Genomic DNA, 26,769 nt, shown 5'->3' with positions numbered 1-26,769 from the left:
ATGGTTCTAAGCACTTGACATAGATCTTATGTTTACATCAATTCACTTAACGTTTACTAATAGCCTTGTGGGGTAGGTACTATTATTATGCCCACTCTCTAGATGAGGAAACTGAGGTACAGAGAGGCTAAGTAACTTGCCCAAGGTCACCCAGCTAAGTAAGTAGCAGAGGCTGGCTTTGAATCAAGGCCCAGAGTCCATGCTCTTAGCCATTGTAACACACAGATTTTCTTTAACATTAAGCATTCAATAAATGTTTTTGACTCAATTAATGAATCAACAACAGAAATCAAACCCAAACTTCTCATACAGATCAGGATTTCTGAAAGAAAAAAACCCGTGCCACATGAACAAAAATCAATTCTAAGAACTACATGCAAACATAAAAATCCCATACAAATGCTAAGTAATGATAACGAATTTGCTACATAGACCAGAAATAAATCTGAATGAGAAAAGATACTCCCTACCCCTTCCTGTTTATCTATTAGTGCTAATCTAGTCAGTAGCCACTAATATGATTACTTCAGGAAAATCTATGCGAATAGGAACCAAGGGAGGGCTCAGATAAATAAAGCTTACAGATGAATAGTAGAATCTCATGTTCATTCGCCGTTCACTTCAGGACGTTCCTCTATCAAACCTACTGACCAACTGATGTGTATCACCTCTTTCTCTTTTCTCTCCATCTGGGGCAGGTTATACCAAAAGAGGAGAGAGACAAGCAAAGCTTTCACGAAAACCAGTGCCTGGGAAAGACATCCCCGAGCAGCTGGGAACCGGCTGCAAATGGCCATGACAGAACTGGGAGGTACTGTGTAGGAAGACTGCAGAGGATGCACAGAAATGACACCTTATTTATCTGATTTCAAACTCTTTACTGTTGCTGCTTGACGTGTTGTGTACAGACCGGCAGCATAAGCAGCACCCGAGAGCTTGGCAGAATTGCAGTACCTTGTCCGGCCCCAGAACAACTGAACCTGAATCTGTCAATATGGGCAGGCAAGTTTGAAGGCACTGCCAAGGACTGGACCATCTGGGAGCCGCTGGAAAGGAAGAGGGAGTCTTTCCTCAAGCAATGACTCTCCAGTCCCCCCCCCCAACCCTGCCTACCTCTGACATCCCTGCTACCTCCACCTCAGACACCCAGGCAGCCAGTGACCATAAAGCTTAGGGAAACGATCCCTGGGAGTGGGTGGGCACGACGCTCCCTTAGACCTCGGAGTCAAATGCAACTAGGTTTGAGTCCCAGCTCCACCAGTTACTGGCTGTGTGATAAAATGAATTATTTAACCTGTTCAAAGCACCAGTTTCTTATCTGTAATATGGGGGCAACAACCACGGTGCCTTGCGTTTGCAGGAAAATTGCATGTAGGTGCCTAGCATAGTGCAGGGCGCAGGCAGAGCGTGTGTTCAGAAAAGGGAGCCAGCTCCCTCTCTCCAGCCCTGGGCTCAAACTACTCTTTCTTTCCTTCTCCAGATCTGGAGATAGACCAGACTGAACTATTTCATCTCCAGACGCCATAGATCAAGACTGCTCACTTCATTTCAGATCTGAAAATTTCTCAGAACCAGAAGTGACTTCTGAGATGATAACACCTCATCTTACAGCCGAGGAAGCTGAAACCCAGAGAATTTAACGCTTGGGAAAGAATAATCTTCCTTACCCAGTTCCCTTGTTGTGTGGATTCCGAAGAACAGTGTTCTGAAAGCAGTTCTAATTACTTCTCCTCACAAATATCCTGAAAATGATTTGTTATACACTCTGACGCCTGGTCAGAGGCCCAGGAGACCCACCTTTGAATGCCATCTCCACCACTAATTGTGGGACCCTAGGAAAGTTATGCACACAAATTTTCTGGGATTCACTTTTTCACCTGTAAAGGAGGACCATTCGATCATCTTTAATGTCACTTCTAGCTTTAAGCAATTCAATGATTTCACATGAAATGCTGATTTCTTTAGGGACGTAATTTTAATACTGTCCACAAGATGGCAGAACACTTCCTTTACAGAAGTCTGAGCATAGCGAACACAAAGGAGAGGAAAGCACTCTAAGGAATTCGTACATATTTTTCGAAGCATTCAGTTTTCTACAATTTAATTATAACTGGCTTTTATTTTAGGGTTAATCATTCTAGTCAAGCATTTGGCCAGCAATAAGCCACATGCCATGAGAAAAGGAACGTTTTAAAGGGCTAAATTAGGGTTCTAAGGTAGTAGGATGAGCCCAGGGGACAGAGTGCAGAATCGTGGGCATTCAGAAGTGCAAGCTACCTGGCCGCCTAGACATGACTAGAAATTGCCTTCTTGACAAATGAGGCACAAGAGGCAACTATCTACAAAAAGCTTGTACACGCAGACATTTAAAAACATTTCACATGGGGCAGTGACGCAAAATAGACAGAGAGAGAAAAAAAATAGAAAAAATCTTCAAGATTACAATAACAAAGTTTTGAATTTAAAAATGCAGAGGGACTAAACACCACGTACTGTCCTGAGCTAGATCCTGGAACTGAAAAAGGACCTAGAAGAACGACTGGTAAAATCAGAATAAAGTGTTTAGGCAATAGTTTTGTATCCCTCTTCATTTTTTTAGTTTTCACAAGTGTACTATGGTTATGTAAGATAGGACCTTGGGGGAAGTTGGGTGATGGGTATACAGGAACTCTCTGTACTATCTTTGTCACTTTTCTGTAAATCCAAAATTATTCCAAAATAAAATTTTTATTTAAAAAATGCATAGAAAAATAAGGGCAGGGCTTCCCTGGCGGCACAGTGGTTAAGAATCTGCCTGCCAATGCAGGGGACATAGGTTCGTGCCCTGGTCTGGGAAGATCCCAGGTGCCATGGAGCAACTAAGCCCGTGCACCACAACTACTGAGCCTGTGCTCTAGAGCCCGCGAGCCACAATTACTGAGCCCACGTGCTACAACTACTGAAGCCCGTGTGCCTAGAGCCCGTGCTCCGCAACAAGAGACGCCACTGCAATGAGAAGCCTGCGCACCGCAACGAAGAGTAGCCCCTGCTCGCCACAACTAGAGAAAGCCCACACGCAGCAACAAAGATCCAATGCAGCCAAAAATAATAAAATAAATTTATTAGAAAAAAAAGAAAAATAAGGGCAAAAGACAGCCAAGAAAGGACAGAAACACTGAGTTTCATAATAAACACAGGGTTTTGTAACTACCAAAACAAATGTCCTATGTTGATGATAATTTAAGAGGGGGGAATTTTAAAGTAGGAGGTAGTAGCTCACATGCAATAAAATAAGGTAAATAAGTAAAAATGACAAAGCCTAAAGAATAATGGGCAGTGGACAAAGGTGTCTTCTAGGGTATGGAATTATACGCTGCCGTAGCCTTTTCTGAAAAGCAGTTTTGCAGTAAGTGACAGAAGCCATAAGTTGATAGCCTTTGACCCGGTAATACCGGTTTTAGCAACCTGTACCAAAGCAATGATTTAAAAGAAAAAAAGCCACCTATTTTTATGAAGTTGTAACTCTGCCCTGTAGCACTGGAAATTGTTCCTATGGCCACTGGGTGCCTAGACAGATTATGGTGCTATTAATTAAATGGAATATTATAATGGAATTAAGAATGATAAATCTGAGAATTATGGAAAGGAATACGTGAAGTAATTTTTAAAGAGCTCAGTACATGCAATGTAGTATCCTAGATTAGGTCCTAAAAAGGATATTAGTGGAAAAAATGGGAAAATGTGAATGAATAGCCTATTTTAGTTAATAATACGGTATCAATATTAATTTCTTAGTTTGGATAATTGTCCGTGATTATGAAGATGTTACTATTAGGGGAACATAGGTGAAGGGTATATGGGAACTCAATATCTTTGTGACTTTTCTATAAATCTATAATTATTTTAAAATAAAAGTTAAAGAGCTCAGAATTATATATAAACTCATGCACATACTGCAATCAACTAAAAAAATATTTACTGTATATAAAGTTAGGTAGGCTCATAAAACACTGTCAGAGTTATAAAAATACTCTGCTTTTGCAGAAGTGGGGTGGCATGGGGGGAAGAGTTCATTTATGTTGCTACTTAGATGTTTCACTGAACAACTGATTATCAAGATGCCCTGACTCAGAGTGGCTGGGGAGAATTCTGAAGGATTCATATCCTGATAGTCTAAAAATGACTTTTATTTTTCCAGCATCTAAGTTTCATTGAGGGAGTAAGGAAGACATTTTCTATAATCATCTTTTTAGTAATCATTCCTCGGGGACTATATTTAGAATTCCATCGTACATGAAATTAAATATTTTTGCTTCCTAAAGAAAGGATACCCTCTGCTTCTTTGCGAGGCACTCAGTTCCTGTGTCCTTGGCAAACTGAAAGAATGGAAAGGGTTAACTAAAGATACCCTTTAGATATCTTTAGATCTATCGAAAGCTTGAACATCTGGGAACCTAGATCTTGCCACTTCTGCCTGCTTAGGTGCCCCAGGGAGCATTAAACAGGCGAGGAGTGACTAAGGGGGCAGATGGGAGAAGCCAGAGGGTGGTGGCGATGGGGAATACCTCCAAGGTGGCCTCATCAAAGTCAGCTCTAAACCAATGGACTTGTTCCAAATTTGTAAAAAATAATTTCGTTTAGTGCCGTTAGAAACAGCACTGAAGGATCACCTTAGCCTTCCCTGCAGGGTTTCCCTTGGCCCGCTTCCATCAGGAGGTGGAGAGACTTGCCTCCAGAGAAGCACAGCAAGACTCAATTTCCCCAAAGGGACGCCATCTGTGTGGGGTATCTAAAGTGGGCAGCTCGGCCAATCGCCAGACACACAGATGAGCTCCACTCCAGTCCCCACTTCCTCCTGTTCTGGCCCAACGTTTATCATAAGCCTGGTTGAACTTACACCACTGAGGGATGGTCTGAAAAAACCTGCGGCCCATCCATTCCACTTCTAGAGTCTAGGGTTCATCTCTGCCTCAAGTCAGACCGGAAAGCTGGTCCACGCTGTCAAAATCCTCCACCAATTTACTTGAAATGGGTTTGTCCTTTGCTTCCAATGAGCAAAATCCAAATTTCTATGTGTCTTTACATAAACCTGGAGTATTGTTGAGGACACGGATCACATTAATTGATGGTGGACCCTAAATGAAGCTCCAGGTGAGACTTTTCTTTGGACAGTCTAGTGAGCATGGGCTCTGGAGCCAAATGGCCTGGATTCAAATCCTGACTCTACTATTGAACTAGCTGTTCAACTTTCTATGCCTCATTTTCCTCATCTGCAATAATGACAGTCAGCCCCTTTGAATTTCCGTGAGAATAAAAGAGTCAACAGCAATGAAGTCTTTAGGACTAAGCCGGGCAAAATGTTAGCACTCAATAAATATTCATTATTACAATTATTTTATAACAGAGCACTAGAAAAACCATTATATTCCATAAGGAACTGAGATGCTTTTACCTCATGCACAGTGGGATTCATAGAAAGCAGGGTTCTGACACCCTTTTCCCCTCCCGACAGACTTAGGGTCCTCAAGAGTGACAGTGCCTTTCTAGAGCACGGGGCACCTTCAGAATCTAGGGTGGGATGGGGGCAGTTAGAAGCACGTGTAGTTGGCAGAGGTTTTTTCAAGATTCTGAGATGCCCTTACAGGAGTTCATGCCATTTACCATAAGAGTTCTCAGTATAAATAATCACCTGGAGGAACAAAAATGGACCCAAAGGTCCATTTTCTTAACTATGCCAAGTCCTATGCTCTGAAAAAAAAGTCCTACGCTTTTTCCTTCTCCCCAGTCTGATCTGTCCTAACTCCATCTACTGTCCCAGTACAGACAGATGCACTGATTCTTCCCTTATGTTTTCTGTGGCTTGTAAGTGCTTTCATAAGTCTCCTCAGCTCTTTTATAGAACAAAGAAGGATATAAAATAAATAATACAATACACGTGCTTTTTTGTTTAGAACTAAGTACAACTTTAGTTACTTCTAAGAAAGCTGAGCCTCCTTATTAACATGAACAAATTCCTAATAGGTGCTAGAATAGACACGTTGGGAACAGAACAGTGGTAGATCAAGAATTCAGTAAGCAATACAACTGAGAGGGAAAAAGAGAAAGCACCCTCTTAGGTAACAGCTCAATTACCTCCTATTCCTGCCACCCATTCAATCTCCGTTCCATGCATCACCCTTCCGGCCCACTCTTGTCAATTTCACACTCAGCTTTACAGACATCACTGGCCCAGCCCTTCCGGGTGGAGAAAAATATTGCTGCTGCTCGCCCTTCCTCCTCCAGTCTTTGCTGATAGCCCTTATAAAACACTTGGTAGCAAAGCAAATTATTCACAGCCTGCCTTCCTGTTTTACTGCGTCCCTTCCCTTCCTTGCCGTAAGATTTATCTTTAAAGGCCAGGGTGTCAGCGGCCAACCAAGAACTTGTTCAGAACACGGCTGGCTCTGGAGCAGCCTTAACCTGATCAGGCTGTGCTTAGAATGAAGCTGAGCAAACTAGGAGCAACGGAGGAGCCCTGAGATTCTTACAGAACCAATGGCAATGTGGCAGCTTCTGGCCAGGGAGCCAAGGTTTTGAACCTGCACGGTGTTCCCCACTTAACTACTGCTACAGGAACCTATCTGCTGTTTTATTCACAGACACAGATCTACTTTGGGATTCAGAAAAATATCTAGGTCCAGCTACATAATTTGCAAATGAAAATGAAATATGTAAAATGAAAACACATGGCCCCATGTTCAAAAAGCAGGGGGGAGAAAGCTGTAAAAAGTATTAAGACATGAAGCTTTATCCTTTCTTCTGCATTCTCTCTCTCAACTCCTAACGGGGTTTTTTGCTTGTTATTTAATGTCACGCTCTCTCGGGCATGGGGATACTTACAGGGTGAGTGCAGACCATCACAGGCTGCCCACCCCTACAGACCATCAGCTGCTAGGCCGATGCACCACGTCCTGGCCAGGGGTGGGGAAACTGAGCCAAGAATCCCCCTTTCCCGTGGACTCACCACCCCAGCCCACAGCACATGGGTGACCCTCTGTTTGCAACACCTGTGCCGGGACACGCTAGGTACCTGGACTGGGAGTGGGCGGGGCCTCACTGAGTCACCTGCCGAACACACTGCTGTGCTGTCCGCCTGAGCTGGGCAGGACACTACTTTGTCCCCTCCTGGGACACCATGGAGTTTGTGTACCTGGCATCAACTCTCCCCAGGCTCACACCTAGCCCCCGACAGGGGTGGAAGGCAACAGTAATTGCTGGGTGGGGGCAGGGATGGGGAGGGTGGCAGGGCCTGAGGTGCCAAGGAGCAGGGGAACGGGCAGCTGAGAAACACTGGGGAGGTAGGGAGGTGGCAGGACTGTGCATAAGCCAAGGCTCCAACCCCCGGAGCACACTCCGTTGCCCCACTGCACTTCATCTACAGAGCACAGGGTCAAAGATAAAAGTATCAAGAACATCAAGAGAGCAACTGCACAGAAAAACACGGGGCCCTGATTCTCAGCGCAGGGACCCGTGCAACTGCACAGGTCACATACCCATCAGCTGGCCCTGCCGGTTCCCCACCAGAAGTCCAGAGCGAAAGTTCACTCTCACTTTCCACCGTGAAACAGGCCTGTGTTTAGGACGGGGACGAGGAGGAGCTTTCGCTCTGCACAGGTGCGAGGCTGCCCTGGAGGAGGTGGGCGTGAGGGGTCTGTGGCACCTGTTCAACCGCCCCTCCCGTGGCACTGCAAGGCACAGCCTGGCTTATCTTCAAAGGCTTCTGAAGCCCACCTGTTCGAACGATAATTTTAACTTATTGCGATGCACAAAGAACTGATGTAGTGAGATACAAGCAGAGTCGTGATGATTACAGAAATCCTCCCCAAACCTAACTTGGCCGAGGGATTTACTTTAATTGTTGGGGAGATTAGGAAAGAGAGAGGACTGAGGAATAATTCCTTATTAAGTGGCTCTGGGTTGATGGTTTGTAAAAAACTGGGCCATTGGGCTTCCCTGGTGGCGCAGTGGTTGAGAATCTGCCTGCCAATGCAGGGGACACGGGTTCGAGCCCTGGTCTGGGAAGATCCCACATGCCGCGGAGCAACTGGGCCCGTGAGCCACAACTACTGAGCCTGCGCGTCTGGAGCCTGTGGTCCGCAACAAGAGAGGCCGCGATAGTGAGAGGCCCGCGCACCGCGATGAAGAGTGGCCCCCGCTCGCCGCAACTGGAGAAAGCCCTCGCACAGAAACGAAGACCCGACACAGCCAAAAAAAACAACAAAAAAACAAAAACAAAAAAAAAAACTGGGCCATTATCCAAAGTCATTATTTTGATGCAAGGATATTAACCTGGTCGCTGAAAGCACTTTCTTACAAACCTTAGCTTCTGGGTCACTGTTGATACTACAAGAATCATCGTCATCAGCATGTGGGGCATTTCTAGAAAGAAAAACAGAGAATCGGGCTGAGAATTCTACTGCAATCTCTAGCTGCACAGAGCCACACGTTACGGCAGGTGCCCTGAACGCCCTACCTGAGCTTCAAGGACGCATAGCGCAGTGTTGCTCCTTCAAACTCTTTTAAACTGGGGTCCGGGTTGACTGTGGCTGCGTGCAAATCCTGGAGGAAAAGAGATCCCTGTTAATGTAGAAAGGGGGAATGACCCATTACATGGCCTCAAATATCAAAGGGGAGAGAAGTCCTCCCGGCACGAGGCAGAGAGTGTACGTGAGCTTAGGCGGAAAAAGGCATGCATGGGCTGCTGATGCCGGTTTGGTGCCAAGTGCCGCTTCTTACAAGACAACAGGAACCTGGGGCAATCAGCCTGAAGTCATTCACAATGGGAGACATCAAAAAAGGCGACACGTGTGAGTCCCACAGCCCTAGCCAGAAGCCCCCTCACTCCGTCCCTGCAGAATGCATGATATTCACAAAGAAGATGCAGCCACAGCCATGCAAAAAGGACAAAATATTAAATGAGCTAAAATCTGACAATATACTTGCCTTCCAAATGTCACTATTAATCTTTCCCCCATTCAGAACAGCAAAATCACTCCATGGCTGTTTCTAGACATATAATTATTCACAAGGAAAAAGCACATTGATTTAAAAAAAAGAAAGAAAGAAAGAAAGAAAATAATAAAGGATAGAAAAGGAAAGGGGAAAAAAAAAAAAGAAAACACACACACACACACACACACACAAGACACTGTTGTTAGCATTGATATTCACAGGATGGGTTAGGGAACAAATTCACTCTAACGGCAGCATGTGAGCTCGCTCTCCCTTGATCTAGATCAACACCTGAGGCCTAGGGCAGGAGGAAAGAGAGGGCGCTTTAATTACTTACCAAAACAAATGGCTGAATGTTATTACCAGACAGTGAAGTTATCGATACTTTCTAAATGTGGTCTTAAAAGCACACACTATGCATCAAAGTATTAAATGCCCAGCGTACCTAATTTCACAGGCAGCTTTTTCTCTCTTATTAACCAAACAGAACTGTTTTCTTGAAGTGGAGGTGGAATTAGGGATGATGTTTGTCAATGTGCTAGATGGAAATGGGAGTGTCCATGGCTAAGGGCATAAAAAAGCTGGGGGCCAAATTATTTTCACTTAAAAGAAAAAAATGGCAATGATGGAGGGCAAAGAACCCAGCCTGACCTCATCTTGCTGAGATTTAATCTAATAAAAAATAGCTCTAGACAATCTAATGTAAATTCCTCTTGTTCATAAAAAACTCTACTTCCTTGCCACCCAAGCCTCTTCACAAATTAATATTCGATCACGAAATGCTTTTCTAAACATAGTTACAGAACAAAGTGCAAAGCCTTGCCTTGCTGGGCAACCTCTGACAACAGACCTTCAAATCTAAACAACTCCTTCCTTTATTCACCTCGGACAACAATGGAAACATTTTTTTTCTTTCTACTATATTGACTGAATATTCAAATATTTTTCACGTGACATTTGGGGAAATAAATGATACTAATAAGACACCCAGGCACATCCTTATGAACTTGTTCCACTTGTCAGGAAAATCTCTTTTCTTGAATAATAAATCAATAAGAGAAACTCTTCCACTAAGTAACTTTACAACTAAAGTTCTTTGAAAATGAGACGGTAGTACTGACCCATAACTTCTGCACACAACACAATTTTTAAAGCCACTTGAAGCAAGAAGCAGTGAAGATCAAATGTCCCAGGTGTTGAAAAATGCATTTATTTGGCTCTGAAGGCCTCTCTGAGGGCATGGCCTTGCAAATTTGGATCCATTATCACTTCTACACAGTTGGTGTCATTGTTGCTTTCTTTGCTGGACCAGGCACCCAACCTGCAGTTTTTCAAACTAAAACAGAACTTGGACCACTGTGTTTATTTATTTTTTAAAAATAATCTCTTTAACTGAGCACAGAGCAGGAATGCTGTCCAGCCCCTCACCTCCTTCCTCACTCCATCCCCAAAAGCAGTGTTCAGTTTTTACTGAGGAGAAAATATAACAGGAAAATCTTAACCTGTCAGCTGTGGCGACCTATGAACCCCCTGAAATGGATGTGGGGTTTTGTGCAAGTGCATTTTATCCCCAACTTTTCTGTTTTCAGAAGGGCCAGTGACTGAAAAATGTTTAGAGTTACCATCATAGGGGGATTAATAAACACTCACGATAAGGACTTGAAATATCAAGTACAAAATAAAATTTTAAGCTAAAATTTCTTTTTAAAAAAGAAAACAAGCCTATTTGGTCCCAAATTGTCATCATCATTTACATGTGAGCATTTCACGTGAGGTTTTCATTTAGGTTGAACTTTGAAAATGTAATCAGATGGTGAATTAGGAAGATTCAAGATAATTGTGCTCTTGTGAAGACATTTTTAAAAAGGCATGTGTGTCTGACAAAGGGAATCTGATATCAGAAATTATACCCAAAAGACATTGTGTTAGGACTACAAAGAGTGGAAGAAGAGCATTTTTTAAAACAAGTATTCAGAAAAGGCTTTGGCATTTTATCAAACACTTCTCTATACGTGTGTGTTTAAATTTTTTTATGTATTTACTCTTTGGATGTAGGAGTCCCTGTAAAGTAAAAGTTGATTATAGTTCTAAGACTGCATGAATCTAGCTCTCATGCTACGGAGACATGAGTCAGCTGGCAAACTTCCAACAATCACCTTTTACAGATTTAAATAAACAAAGGCCCTATACAGTGATTTTGCAAAACCTTAAAATAACATAAGTATTCCTAAAGAAACCCTTTAGCACAAAACTCAAGCAAATAAAAATGGAAACTAACATTATATGCTATGAACGGGCCAAAGACCTTTTTTTCCTTCCCATATTTAAAATTTTCATTGACATCGAAGATGAGAAACTTTCCTCTCCATTTAAGTGACTTTTTTTTTTTTTAAGTCAAGGGCAATGAAGGACAAAAACAATTTGTCCTAAATGTTAAGAACGATATATTCTATTCATCTATTATTTTTTTTTTAATTAAGAAGAGAGAATACAACATTTTAGCTAATAATTTAAAGAAAAAAGACACCAACACAGATGTTTGGGTTGTACAGAAAGTCTGCAGTCTGGGTGATGGGAGTGAGAGATGAAAGAAGAGACAAAGAGAAAGACAATAAAAGAGGAAAAGGCAGGCGAGCAACATGCCCCAGGGAAGACAGACACAAAGAGAGGTAAAGGATAGCAGAGGAAGAACTGGGACCATCTTCCATGGGTAACAACCTCCAATCGGTCATCTCTCAGGCAATGCAGCCAAAGCCTTGCACAGCTGAGAGATGGTGGTGTCAGAGTTATGTCTTGGGACACAACCTCCTGGTGCTTGTCTTGACCTTGGCCAGGCTGCAGCACCCCTTATCCTGATTACGGTGATGACACTCAGGTTCTCGAGAGCCCTGGAGCCCTAGCTCCTCAGAGACAGCGGGGACTGACCCAGCGCCTGGAGCACGGCACCTGCCATGACCCTTCATGACCTTTCAGCATGGCACCCTCATGACCTACTAAGGGAATCAAGCTGACTGTATAACCTTGACTACTGAGAGTTTTCTTCTTCCATATTTTTCTTCTAGGATCTTAGAAGACTTCCCACCAGAGTGTGGACAGAGTGAGGTCAAGAACATGAGCCCTTAGCCCAGGGACTGGCTGCCTGAAAGTGCCCAGGAATAGCAGTGTCCTTATCTCTACTAAGGCATTTGTAAGAATAAAAAGTTTGAGAGCCTAGGGACTACAAAGGGTTATGAACTACGCTTCGTAATCCTCTTTCGTCAAGCCTTGAGCCTTGGTATGTGTAGCCTTGATGATAAATGGCAGAGTACCTGGAATTCTGGAATTCCAAGGAATAGGCCAGTCAATGTTAATGAGCACTGAATCCATATATGTGTGTATATTTTTTCCTTCTTTTAAAACTGCTTTCCGTGTTTTGCTGGATGCAACACTATCAAAAGAACAGTTATGGTTTATCATGCAAATAAAATCCAGAGAAGTTAAAAAAAAGAATCTAACTAGAAGACAAACTGACAAATGCTTGTGCAATTAAATTAGTCTCTGTGAACAGCAGCACTATTTAGAAACTAGAGGAGAATCAGGAGACCTGGGTCTCTAGTGCTGGCTCTGCCGCTACAGCAAGTCAACTAAGAGCTCCCTCCACTACAAAGTCGGTTTATTCCTTCATTCAGCAAACATTTTTTTTTTTCATTCAGCAAACATTTAATGAACATTGCCACGTACCAGGCACTGTGCCAGGTGCCGAGGACACAAGATGAGGGGGGCAGGTCCCAACCCCCCCCCCAACCCCGCAAAAGGGAGGCGGACATGCCTCAAGTAAGAATACTACAAAGAGACACAATGTAATAAAGGTTAAAGGGCTTTCAAAGCAGACGGGTGAGAACAAGCCTTCCCAGGAGATGCTAGCGGGAAGCCAAAGAATTGAAGGGGAAGTGACATATAAATAAAAACAGGGAGACTAGATTCGCTAGAAGACCAGCTCTTGTACTCACTCAGAATTTCCTGGAACGCTTATGATAAAGGCAGATTCTCAGGCCCTACCCTTAGAGAGTCTAGCTCAGTGGCCTGGGGTAAAAATAAGGTTAGCATGTTCTACAAGCCCCAGAGGACATGCTGGCCGCCGTCCTTGGCTCACAGGCTGAGAAATACTGCCGTAGCATTCACTAGGCCCTTCTCAAAGGTTCTTGCCAGCTCTAAAATGTCATGATTACTTGATCAGGTCAAGAAGTTCAGTAAAATGATGACAGACTGGCCCCTTTATGTTGTTGTCTTATTTCAAAATGTATGTGAAAATCCGTAGGTTCTAATGCAATACGTGGGTTTTGCCCCTCCTGGGGAGTTAGCTGCTCAGGCCCCTCCCAGACTCCAGAGGCAATGCAGCAAGAACAGAGTGAATTGTGATCAAGAAGAGATCACGGTCCTGAGAAACAATTCGACCTTCCCTTGCTTCAGACCCACTTGCTCCTCCATACTCTCATCCTTAAAGAACTTGGAAACACCTGCTGGAAAGATTCTAAGTAAGACTTGCTTATGGGCCAACAGTTATTCATTACAATATTTTGCGTAGCTCCCTCTTCTCTCTAAAATTCAACATCTAAGTAACTTGGAACAAACTGATGGGCTGGGGGGAGATCATCTTTGGGCCAAATTTCAGCAGCAAATGCTTCCCGGCCAGTTTATAAACTTTCAAAAATACTGCTGGCGTATGCAGAGGGAACATTATGCGCTGCGCCTAACACTTCCCTGGTGAACTTTGGAATGTGAAATGTAAAATTTTCAAACTGTAAGGAAGCCTTCCGTCCTAAACTTTTGTGAAGCTGAGTCAACAGATTTGGCACTTACTTTTTTTTTAAGCCAGCTCAGGAAAAATCTGTATAAAATATGCGTTTCTAACGCGACATATTACAAGCTTCTTCTCGCCCTTAACATTTTGCTTTCTCTCATGTTTCCAAATTAGTCAAAATAGATTCTATTTAGGGACCAAAGAAATGGCATCAAAGATATAATCATTTCTCTTCAACTGTTATTAGCACCTGAGACAATGTTATCAAGAGAAGTCATTTTCTAGAAGGTGCTGCATATGTCACCGCCCTCCCCTGGAGTGAGATGAAGCCATTCAAGGCTCTCCAAGCCCCGATACACACACAGTGAAACCTGGGGTAGGGGCAGGGGCCAGCAGACCTCCATTCAGGCTTGACTCCACTAGGTCTTAGGTGTGTGATCCTGGGCAAGCTCCCTCACCTCTCTGTGTGCGTTGTCAAATGTAGAAAGGTAATGACAACTGTCGTACAGATGCATAGGGTTTTATGAGGAGTAAGGAGACAAGGCATGAAGCTGGCGCCCTAAACACTCGATTACCCTTAGTGCTTCTACTTTAATATCTGTGTCAGCACCTGCCGGACCTGGGAACGTAGCAGTCTGTGTCTTCCCCCACCTCTCCCCTTCCTCTCCTCTCTACCTATCTGCTCATCCCTTTGCCCCTAGGATTTTAATGTATTGCCTTTTAAATCTGCTTGGTTCTTTGACTTAGTGGATGGCCTGATGTCCAGGGGAAAAAATGTACATGAAGCAAACAACCAAAATGTTGATCCAAAGAACATCTATCCCATTGGTCTATTTAAAGTGCTGGGAGACTTCCCTGGTTTGCGCAGCGGTTAAGAATCCACCTGCCAGTGCAGGGGACACGGGTTCGATCCCTGGTCCGGGAAGATCCCACATGCCACAGAGCAACTAAGCCTGTGCGCCACAACTACTGGGCCTGCGCTCAAGAGCCCGCGAGTCACAACTACTGAAGCCCGCGTGCCACAACTACTGAAGCCTGTGCGCCCAGAGCCCTTGTTCCTCAACAAGAGAAGCCACCACAATGGGACGCCTGGGCAACGCCACGAAGAGTAGCCCCCGCTCGCTGCAACTAGAGAAAAGCCTGCGCAGCAATGAAGACCCAATGCAGCCAAAAATAAATAAATAGAATTAATAAAAAAAAATAAAGAGCTGGGAATGAGCCTCTCTCTGAAACTTCAAAAAACTACACATCTGTCAACACGTTTCTTGGAGGGATAAGGCTTTGTCCAACACGACGGCAACAGAAGAGAGGAATGGAACCATCCTGCCACCCTGACGCCACTTGCCTACCGGTTACTCAACTCGCGGAGCCTCGGTTACCTCTTCTCTTAAGTGGGAAGCATAATAGCTGTCATCTCTGCCGCGTGAAGAGTCTTGAAGGGGACAAGTGAAGTGACGTTTATGAAAATACCCTGAAAGCCACAAAAAGTCATGGAGAGCAGCCGGGAGGCTGACCCGTGGGGATGTGATGGAAACACTGAACTCCAGGACAGCAAGGGAGGCAGGCGGCCATAGCACACAGTCTGAGCCTGGGAAGGGGGGCTAGGCAGCGAGCGGGAGGGGGTGGAAGCAGGCACGGACGGGGCAGAGCAGGCAACAGTGGGCATCGGAAGGCGGCTCCGGGATGAGAAGAGGACGCTGCTTCCCAGTAATTATCCCCAGGGCCAGCAGCCCACCTGTGCCGCGTTCTTCCTGAGACTTTTCGCAGAAAACATGAAAGTGGAAGTCTACCATATTAATCAAAGAAGTAAAAATCCGAGCCACATAAACCTCGGGATGCCCTCCTTGGGCTTCACCCCACCCACGCCTCGGCCTCAGGAGGTGGGCTTTGAGACGAACTTCATTTCTTCCACATACAGAGGACAAGAGATTCACTGAACAGAAATGGTATCTCAAAAGTTAGTCTGAGTTCCTCACCTCTGGACCAAGAGAAAGCAGGTAGGCTGAGATCTCGGAGCCAGGGAAGCCAAGTGAGAAGAACTCTAACCTGGAATTCAAGGAGGATTCGGGAACCCTGCGTTCTAGAGCCAGTGTGGCTGCTGGTCACTGGCCTCTCTGTGCCTCGGTTTCCCTGTCTGTAACGGACAGACACTGGTGCCAATGCCCCCTTCCCAACCGGGCATTCTCTGGTTGCAGGGTACTCCCTGGGGGTGAAGATGGTAAAGGGTTACAATAAGGGGGATGGAGCCCTGGAATGGAGAAAGATTCTAACAGAGATGCCAAGAGCCAAGCAGTACAGGTGAAGAAGGAAGAGGAACTCTGTGCCTCAGTGACAGCCCAGGGGCGTCCTGGCCCGCTCAGCCCCTGGGAGGCCACTCTGCGGTCCAGGGAGAAATGCCAAGAGGTAACTGGGCCGGAATGGAAGAGGGCTCCACTTCATGCTGAGCTCCACGAGCAGCAGGTTGTGTTGGGTCATCTTTACCCCCCAGCACACCTCACATAAGGCGAATAAATCGACTGAATGGGATGTGCCCTGAGAGTAGGAATATTATGCTGATAAAAAGTTATCAAAATCACCCAGTGATAAGCAACAAAATCCTAAGTGATTCAGTGGAACTGAAGCACATATCTGATCATCAGGGCCAAGTACCAACAAACCAAGGCCCTGGTCTATCAACGGGGCCTATAGCTCGCCTCAACCCGTCCCTTGAAAGATGGAGAATTTGAGGCCCAGGTGGGGTGAGATGCCAAAGCCCAGTAACGGCAGGAATGTGGCTGGAATGTAGGTCTTCTTGCCTCCCAGAGAAGAGCAAGTAAATAATGGAAGATGTTGTTTACTTTTAAAGACAGGAAGGGAAGGGTGATAATAGCAGCAAATATGTAGAGAAACTTTGGGGTAAGAGATGCAGTTCAAATTCCTTCCATGTCCTCAAAGTAAAAGAAAATGAGTTGTTTAAAGAGAAGAAGACTGTGATCAAAAAAAGGCAGAAGTGCCCGTGTGTTAGGAAAGAAACTTTTTTTCTCCAGGAAAGCCATTACTTAACTCTGACCTTTTTCCACTGTAATTCTCTTCAATATTTAGTTATCAGGATTTACAAAGGTTCACTGCAGGGATCTTTGTATTAATAAATACCATGATGGAATTTTTTAATGCCTCAATTCTTTGTTTAAACATCAGATTTCATCCTCAGGGACAGAACAAATTTATACTGCTAATTATTTCTAAAACAATGTCACTTCTGCTAAATAAGCAGATCCTCTTTTTTTTTTTTTTTTTATTAGAAATTAAGCATTTAAGGGCTCTCAAGGGTTATTCCTGCAGACATTCTCTCCATGCAGTCAAATGAGCCCACGGATATTAATAAGATATGCAGTAATTATAACACATCTGGCCAAGAGACATTCTTCTGTGTGTAAATATTTTATGGAACCAGCACCACGCAACAGCACCTACAGAGTAAATTACTGCCTCAGTGAGCCCCAGGGAATCTTAACCACTTCTCATTAATCAGCCTCTCTTACTTTCTGTACCTGAAATGGTGTTTCAAGAGACCAAAAGCCATTAAAAAAATGAAAACATCCCTGAAAGATGGTATTAACACTATTCACTAAGAGGAAGCATTTCGGTTTCAAATGCAACATGCATGAAAATCAAAAGCTTACCTTGATGACCTGTTGGGGCAGAAGCAATGAGTCTAAAGAGAAATCACAAGTTACATCCACTCTACTAAGCCATCAAAAAGACACTCCATTTTACCTCGTTCTCTGGGGTGGGAGATGGCGTTACAGAACTAAGGGACCCTTTCCTAGAACCCTGAAGATCTGCTGGGATGGAGACAGGGCGTTCCCACTGAGTCGTCCCTGTTGGTATGTGCCAATAATAGGTCCCAGCGATGTCACTGATTCTTTTCCAGCCAGGTGGCAAATCCGGATCAGTCTGAAAGGAGTGATCAGTCCATATATCTGCTGGAAAATGGAAAAAAAGAGAGGGTTTTATTAAAAGAGGAAACAATTACAGTCTTCCAATTTTACTACCAACAGTCAGGAGAATTCCACAGGCAGATGTGTCCATAGCCCAAATGAGAACTAAAGCCATCCTATGGACACGAAGTATGGAAAGAGGGGGAATACAGAAAGAAACATGGAAAGAACTGGAAGGTTGACACTTGAGAACATGGATATAAAGGACCCGTTATCAAGTCATCTTACAGCTCCAAGGACTCTATGAACGAACAGGTTAAAGCTCCATTAGTCAGAATCAACTACCCAAGCAAAATTTGCAAGGTTACACACAAAACCTACTGTATCCCTTTGTACATTTGTAAGATTTACTGTCTGGGATCATGTATCATTCCCAGCAATGAGTACAACTCTAATGTTTTTTAACTGCTTTCTGGATGCGTTACTGGATTTATGAGTACTGGATTTATACCTTTCATTTGCTTTAACAACTCCTCCCATTTGATTGTAAACATCTACAAAGTAGCCATGTCTTTTGTAATACTCTAGAATTCTAAACTGCACACAGAAGATTCCCAAGGAGGGCAGACTGAAAAAGCCTTGGAATTCGAAAAGGAACCAGACTGACTCTAAAAACCGGCTAGTAATATAAATGCATGAAGGAGGATAGGTGTGGGATACAATAGAGAATGGTGAGGACTGTGGCAAACTGGTAAGCGCGTGCAAAGTCCAAAGGCATTTAAATTCAAAAAATAATTTTTTAAGAACTGTATATGTGTGTGTGTGTGAAATAAAATACATCTACTGGGCAATTTCAGTCATTCCTGGCTTATATCAATATTTTATTAATATACTGGATAACTATTAGTTTTTAAAAATCTCATTTTTGGCCTTCTTTGAGTTGAGTATGAAATGGATTAAAGTGCTAGAGAAGAGAGGAGAGACATGAGGAAGCAGAGTAAGAAATCCACAGAGAGGGAGGCATAATGGAGGAATCGCAGGCGGCTATTATCAACATACATAGGTAGAAAAACTTAATAAACTTGTGCTCTAAATCTGGGGATCACTTCATTCTAAGGATGAGGTCCTTTTCTATGTGGTCATTCACAAGAGGCTGGAGCCGTTACAGCAATTTAAATGAGAAAGTACGTGGGCCTTGCTCTCAGCAAATGTCACTGCATCATGTGGGCTGGCGTCACTGAGGCTGCTACAGCCGCAAGAAGAAAAAAAGAAACCAAACAAAGTAGTTGATTAAGGCTATGGGCACAGATGTGCATTCATGCGGTTGTTTAGCATCCCAGCATTCACTTTTCTCATTTAAATCTGCCAGAGGCAAAACTGCCACTTGTCTCAAATTATGATGGAAATTTCCCCTCCCCCTACAGGAAATTAAGCATGATTAAATAATTTCAAGTTACCCAAATCTTTCAGAAACAACTCGAAACAAACACGTGCATACACTCCTCTGTCCTGTCTCCGTTTTAGGGGGTGAGACGGTTGTTTCTGCTGTTATTTTGTTTTAAATATTTCAACTGGGATGGGAAAGGTAAAACACACAGGTCTTGGTATTAAGTTGGAGAAAACCCTACCAAGGGTGTTCCCTTGTCCAATTCTAGCAGCTCACAGACAACAAGCTCGAGATGGAAACTAAAAGGACATAAAGAGGATGCTAGTTACCGTTTCTGTTGTTTTTAAGGTCTGAGGGCCTGAATTTACACACGTATCCCCGTTGTCTCTACAGCTGGGACATTAGCATACATGAAGAATAGCTACATACCACTATGAGAATATGAAATCACATCAGACCAAGGGCAGAGACCAAGGTCAGCAGTCTTCAGGTGTGGCTTTCCAAAGTGGTTGAGAGGGGCCTTGGGCTGCATGGCAGAAAGTGGTCTGTTCTGTTTCAACCAGACCCATTCACTTATATTTGGTTTATATTTTGAATTTCTGGTGAGATTTTGTTGGAATAAAAATTACAAGCGGGGTTATTCTGTTGCTAGAAGTTGGTGATGATGAGATGATGATGATGGAGGAAGTGAGGTGGGCACATCTACAGTATTATCAGCAGTTCAGAATCATTTATAGAATCCCTTCCACATCACCCTACCCTGGTTGTAAGGAATGTAAGCCCCGTGAGGGCAAGCAGACATTATCTCTGTCATGTTCACCATCATATTTCCAACACCTAGCATGGCAGGTGTTCAATTACAATGAGCTGGATGAATGGAGGATAGATGGTGGATGGATGGATAGACAGATGGGTAGACGGAAGAAAGGAAGATAAGAAGGAAGAATGCACAAAGAAGGAGGGAGAAATAAGTGAATGAAGTCCTGAATGATGGGAATTGAACTTGGCGCTTAGCAAAAGAAGAATTCTGAAGAAATCAGTTCTGTGTAATTTCATAAAACAGAGCAACTTCACAAGGCTCGGGAATACTAGCTTCTAGTTAAGAGCATGTCTACTTCCCTTGAAGGCATATGTGAATGTTGTTATGGACAAAAAGAAATACAATATGATAAACTGGAAAGAGTCCTGGGCTGGAGGTGAGATTTTGTTTCTTTTTTTTATTGATAGGTTCCACAGGAACAGCAAGAAATATGCCTTCTGAGGCACCTCAGTGCCATTACACTTCATTTTGTTCAATCTTCAAAGCCCCAATGTGCTTTGTTTCCCTACATAAAACTATGTACACATTTAAATAAGTACCCTGGACCTTATTCAACAGGTCAGTGGTTTTCAAATGTTATCAAATTGCGGAGAAGGACAGTGGTGCAGGTAGGTGGAATTCCAGGCCTGTCCAGAGTCTTTTGACTGTTGCAGCAACATTTTTATCTGTTTTAAATATTGGTCTTGTATGCATGATTTTCCTTGAAAACAGGGATTAGTTGAATGCTCACATCAATCCCACCAGAAGGTAAGAGTGGGAATAATAGCCAGCCAAGACAAGAAGCCGGGCCTTTCAAGGCTTAAACCCAAGTTCTCTTAATGCTGCCATGAGGTTCTCAGGAGCTGTTAACAACTGTGCTGTTATTTACAGTAAAAGTAACAGGGACGCTGATGTGGGCTGTGGGCTGAAATACCCAGCTGCTTTATTGCTTCTTTATTGCAGGAACTCGTGGAGTGTCCATTGCTGCCCTATGAAGGACACACTATGGTTATCCCATTTCTAAGGCTCGGAGAGGACGGCAGTTTGGTTTAAAGCCAAGGGGTGTAAACTATGCCCCTACGTAGAAATGGATGTTACTTTTTCAGAGATCTGAGAAAAATCAGTTGTGGTCAGCTTGGGGGAATTTAGAAGGTGTATAAACGGGGCAGGGGCCGGGGTGGGGGGGGGACACATAAGAAAGGACACAATGGCTTCAAGTCCGAGGCTATGAGACCGGCCAGCTGACCTGACCAAGGTTACAGAGTTGGTGAGTGAGGGCACCAAGATGTGCCCTGGAGACTAGGTACATCCATGCAAGGACACTTCCAATACAGGCTTTGCATAGGGTCGTCCCTTCCGTGTCTCCCTCCCTAATTCTGCATCCAGCAAACCCAGGCAGCCACGTCAGCTGGTCCATGGATCTGCAGCCTCTCCCACGGGAAACTCGAGGATCATATGCCACACCCAGGCACACAGCAGAGACTGAGATCCCACCTATTTCTCCCTCCTCCCTTCCCTACAGGATCTCACGGCTAAGAAGCTTTATGGTCTCCTGTCATGTCATCACTGCATCACTGCATCACTGCATCTTGCTGAAGTCACCTTCAAGGAGAAGAGGGAAGGGGGACACGGTTCAGTGGTAAGAGCAGAAAGCTATAGATATCCTTTCTAAGTGGCTCTGTGGCCCACGCTGTCGTTTGCAGTTTTGTTCCAGAAGCAGGGCCTGGAAGTCGGAGTGTAAAAATAGCAAGGCCGAGAGCCCCAGAAAGTCTCTCTTGTGCTGGGAGCCTCTTGGGCCAAGAGCAATACTTGGCATAGAAACAAGGAGCCCGTCTATGAGCAGCAAGGACCCGCCCCTTCCAGCCGCCTTGGGCGCCAGTGCCGCTGTCGGCCTGGCTCCACCTCTACCACTTCTCTCCTGCTCTCCTCCCTGGTGGGGTCTGTGTGTGAAGCAAGCCTGCCTCTCATCACCCTCTCCCCTGGGCTCACTTGCAGGAACGGCAGGGTCAAATGAAAACGAATTAGCGTCTAGCAGCAGCTGGAAATCTCCCCTCTTGCTCCGGAGGCCACAGGAAGGAGGGATGGGTGAGCTGGGATTCTAAATTTGGCAACGTCTGCAGTGTAGAGCACAAGAGGCCTCCCCCTGGTCCTCTTAATGGCACTCACTCCCTTCCTTGAGAGTTGTATACCCAGTGCCTTCAGTGTGCACGGCAGGGGGTGAGCACCTTGTGAGGAAAGAGGAGACGTTAACTCATTCAACAAATATTTCCTGTCTACTCTGTGCCAGGCATTGTTCTAGGGCTGGGGGGTGCAGAGTTCATCAGATAGACCCGGGCCCAGCATCCGTGAACTGGGGCAGTGGTTCTCAAGGTTCACAGTCACCTGGAGATCTGCTAGAACACAGATCGCTGGGTACTACCCCCACCCCCCCGCCAAGGTTCTGACTCAGTTGCTCTGGGGCGGGGCCTGAGAATCTGCATTTCTAACAGTTCCCAGGTGGTGCTGATTTCTTGCTGCTGGTTTTGGGACCACACTTTTAAGAACCATTGGCCTAGGAAAACAGAAAAGGTAATTAATCTTTTCCACCAAACTCCATCTAACTGCTGGCTCCAGAGAATAAAAAATGTGAATTATATTCAATCATTCTTTCATTTATTCACCCATTTATTCATTCATTCTCTTGCATTGAGGGCCTCCAATACATTCCAAGCACTATTCTAGAAGCTGAGAATATGGTAATGAATAAAAGAGGCAATTCAGGTATAATGGGATCCATTGTGTCTGGGGATAGGGTGGGCTATTTGGATAGGATGGTCTGAGGAAGGAACAATGTCACCCTAAACTAGAAGGGGCACCAGCCTTGGGAAGAGACAAGAGAACAGCACTCCTGGAAGACGGAACAGCAAGTGCAAAGGTCATGTGGCAGGGAACAGCCTGTTGTGTCATTACAACAGAAAGTCACTGAATGAGATGTGAGTGGTCTAGGATAAGATTTAAGGCCATAAGGGCTAAGGATTCACCCTCTATGCAAAGGCAAGCTCTTGAAGCTCTTGTGTGGTCTGTGTTTTCAAAATCAGAAGAGTAATCTGCACAATGCTCCCATTCTTAGAGAAGAAAAACCTCTCTCTTCGGAAGTCTTAGCTGCAGCTACTGCTGGCTTCTCTTTTGAGCTCTGTCATTCCAGAGGGAGCCAGATGCCTTAATCCAAACTACCTGAATTTAGCTTTAAAACACTTTCTCCGGTCACCGGTGCTCTGCTTCCTTTGCCTCTCTCTCCTTTCCTAACTCACTACTTAGTCCCTTTATTTTTTCTGGACCTAGAACTTCCTTGTCAGAAAACAGCAAGAAGGCTCTTCATTCCCTCCAGCTTCACCACCGACTTCTGAAGACAAGAGCGTGGAGCCAGGACTCCAGGTCCGGATCATTTATTATAGGTTTGCTGAGGGTTCCAGGCAGCATACAGAGGCTGTTCAGAACCCGGGGTGAAACTGTCCGCAGTCAAAGGAACTGGCAAAAACAATGACTGTGGAAACAAGGGAATGAGCCCTAAATGTCCAAAATCTGTGAGCTCTCAGAAATCTGAGCCGCTGGCCTGCCAGACAGAGGGGAGGAAAGCTGACCTAAAACAGTTTCAGGGCCCCTGCTATTTCTTGATATTTATTTGCAGGGCATATTTGGGACCCTGAAGTGTCTATCACAGCCTCAGAAAAATTACACATTGTACTCACTTGAGCTTTCCTGTGGTTGCATCCTTTTTACAGCTGTAATAAACCTCTTAACGGTTTTGGGAGTGTTGATTTTCTAACTCTTTTCCCTTATTTTCCTTTAAAAAAATTAATATTAAGATATTTAGTGTCCCTGAAATACACAGTTATTTGTAACTGAGGATTCTTCTGTTAAAGATTCTTTTTTTTTCTTTGAATTTTTTTAAATTTATTTTTTTATACAGCAGGTTCTTATATACATATTAGTGTATACATGTCAAACCCAATCTCCCAATTCATCACACCACCACCACCACCCCCCTGGCACTTTCCCCCCTTGGTCCATACGTTTGTTCTCTACATCTGTGTCTCTATTTCTGCCCTGCAAACCAGTTCATCTGTACCATTTTTCTAGGTTCCACATATATGTGTTAATATACGATATTTGTTTTTCTCTTTCTGACTTACTTCACTCTGTATGACAGTCTCTAGGTCCATCCATGTCTCTACAAATGACCCAATTTCATTCCTTTTTATGGCTGAGTAATATTCCACTGTATATATGTACCACATTTTCTTTATCCATTCGTCTGTATATGGGCATTTCGGTTGCTTCCATGACCTGGCTATTGTAAATAGTGCTGCAATGAACATTGGGGTGCACGTGTCTTTTTGAATTATGGTTTTCTCTGGGCATATGCCCAGTAGTGGGATTGCTGGGTCATATGGTAATTCTATTTTTAGTTTTTTAAGGAACCTCCATACTGTTCTCCATAGTGGCTGTATCAATTTACATTCCCACCAACAGCACAAGAGAGTTCCCTTTTCTCCACACCCTCTCCAGCATTTGCTGTTTGTAGATTTTATGATGATGCCCATTCTAACTGGTGTGAGGTGATACCTCATTGTAGTTTTGATTTGCATTTCTCTAATAATTGGTGATGTTGAGCAGCTTTATATGTGCTTCTTGGCCATCTGTATGTCTTCTTTGGAGAAATGTCTATTTAGGTCTTCTGCCCATTTTTGGATTAGGTTGTTTTTTAATATTGAGCTGCATGAGCTGTTTATATATTTTGGAGATTAATTCTTTGTCCGTTGATTTGTTTGCAAATATTTTCTCCCATTCTGAGGGTTGTCTTTTTGTCTTGTTTGTAATTTCCTTTGCTTTGCAAAAGCTTTTAAGTTTCATTAGGTCCCATTTGTTTATTTTTGTTTTTATTTCCATTACTCTAGGAGGTGGATCAAAAAAGATCTTGTTGTGATTTATGTCAAAGAGTGTTCTTCCTATGTTGTCCTCTAAGAGTTTTATAGTGTCTGGTCTTACATTTAGGTCTCTAATCCATTTTGAGTTTACTTTTGTGTATGGTGTTAGGGAGTGTTCTAATTTCATTCTTTTACATGTAGCTGTCCAGTTTTCCAAGCACCACTTATTGAAAAGACTGTCTTTTTCTCCATTGCATATCCTTGCCTCCTTTGTCATAGATTAGTTGACCATAGGTGCATGGGTTTATCTCTGAGCTTTCTATCCTGTTCCATTGAACTATATTTCTGTTTTTGTGTCAGTACCATATTGTCTTGATTACTGTAGTTTGCAGTATAGTCTGAAGTCAGGGAGTCTGATTCCTCCAGCTCCATTTTTTTCCCTCAAGACTGCTTTGGCTTTTCGGGTCTTTTGTGTCTCCATACAAATTTTACGACTTTTTGTTCTAGTTCTGTAAAAAATGCCATTGGTAATTTGATAGGGATTGCATTGAACCTGTAGATTGCTTTGGGTAGTATAGTCATTTTCACAATATTGATTCTTCTAATCCAAGAACATGGTATATCTCTCCATTTGTTTGTGTCACCTTTGATTTCTTGCATCAGTGTCTTATAGTTTTCTGAGTACAGGTCTTTTACCTCCTTCCGTAGGTTTATTCCTAGGTATTTTATTCTTTTTGTTGCAATGGTGAATGGAATTGTTTACTTAATTTCTCCTTCTGACCTTTTGTTGTTAGTGTATAGAAATCCAAGAGATTTCTGTGCATTAATTTTATATCCTGCAACTTTACTAAATTCATTGATTAGCTCTAGTAGTTTTCTGGTAGTACCTTTAGGATTCTCTATGTATAGTATCATGCCATCTGCAAACAGTGACAGTTTTACTTCTTCTTTTCCAATTTGTATTCCTTTTATTTCTTTTTCTTCTCTGATTGCCATGGCTAGGACTTCCAAAACTATGTTGAATAACAGTAGTGAGAGTGGACATCCTTGTCTCGTTCCTGATCTTAGAGGAAATGCTTTCAGTTTTTCACCATTGAGAATGATGTTTGCTATGGGTTTGTCATATATGGCCTTTATTATGTTGAGGTACATCCCCTCTATGCCCACTTTCTGGAGAGTTTTTATCATAAATGGGTGTTGAATTTTGTCAAAAGCTTTTTCTGCATCTATTGAGATGATCATATGGTTTTTATTCTTCAGTTTGTTAATATGGTGTATCACATTGATTGATTTGTGTATATTGAAGAATCCTTGCATCCCTGGGATAAATCCCACTTGATCATGGTGTATGATCCTTTTAATGTGTTGTTGGATTCTGTTTGCTAGTATTTTGCTGAGGATTTTTGTATCTATATTCATCAGTGATATTGGTCTGTAATTTTCTTTTTTTGTAGTATCTTTGTCTGGTTTTGGTATCAGGGTGATGGTGGCCTCATAGAATGAGTTTGGGAGTGTTCCTTCCTCTGCAATTTTTTGGAAGAGTTTGAGAAGGATGGGTGTTAGCTCTTCTCTAAATGTTTGATAGAATTCACCTGTGAAGCCACCTGGTCCCAGACTTCTGTTCATTGGAAGATTTTTAATCACAGTTTCAATTTCATTACTTGTGACTGGTCTGTTCATATTTCTATTTCTTCCTGGTTCAGTCTTGGAAGGTTATACCTTTCTAAGAATTTGTCCATTTCTTCCAGGTTGTCCACTTTATTTGCACAGAGTTGCTTGTAGTAGTCTCTTAGGATGTTTTGTATTTCTGCAGTGTCCATTGTAACTTCTCCTTTTTCATTTCTAATTTTATTGATTTGAATCCTCTCCCTCTTTTTCTTGATGAGTCTGGCTAAAGGTTTATCAATTTTGTTTATCTTCTCAAAGAACCAGCTTTTAGTTTTATTGATCTTTGCTATCATTTTCTTTGTTTCTATTTCATGTATTTCTGCTCTGATCTTTATGAT

At 43.4% G+C, this 26,769-nt stretch overlaps 1 protein-coding gene across 16 annotated transcripts in view; it reads right to left on the bottom strand.

Moving 5' to 3' along the window:
* APBB2 (amyloid beta precursor protein binding family B member 2) overlaps positions 1-26,769 on the bottom strand; it is a 363,347-nt gene that overhangs the window by 100,740 nt on the left and 235,838 nt on the right. For 12 of the 16 annotated variants that reach the window (XM_082464206.1, XM_082464207.1, XM_082464202.1 and 9 more), the window contains 4 exons: positions 17,507-17,715; positions 8,962-9,024; positions 8,492-8,577; positions 8,337-8,397 (listed from right to left, as the gene is read on the bottom strand). In XM_082464206.1, the coding sequence (XP_082320332.1) occupies positions 8,337-8,397; positions 8,492-8,577; positions 8,962-9,024; positions 17,507-17,715 (419 nt within the window). The remainder of the gene's footprint in view (positions 1-8,336; positions 8,398-8,491; positions 8,578-8,961; positions 9,025-17,506; positions 17,716-26,769) is intronic. The other 4 variants (XM_082464198.1, XM_082464197.1, XM_082464194.1 and 1 more) reach the window with 3 other exon arrangements.

The sequence above is a fragment of the Balaenoptera physalus genome (genome assembly GCF_965194825.1).
Source record: "Balaenoptera physalus genome assembly, chromosome: 5".
In the NCBI taxonomy this organism is placed as follows: Eukaryota; Metazoa; Chordata; class Mammalia; order Artiodactyla; family Balaenopteridae; genus Balaenoptera; species Balaenoptera physalus.
Note: the sequence above shows the minus strand (reverse complement) of the source record. Positions and strands in the feature narration are given on the sequence as shown.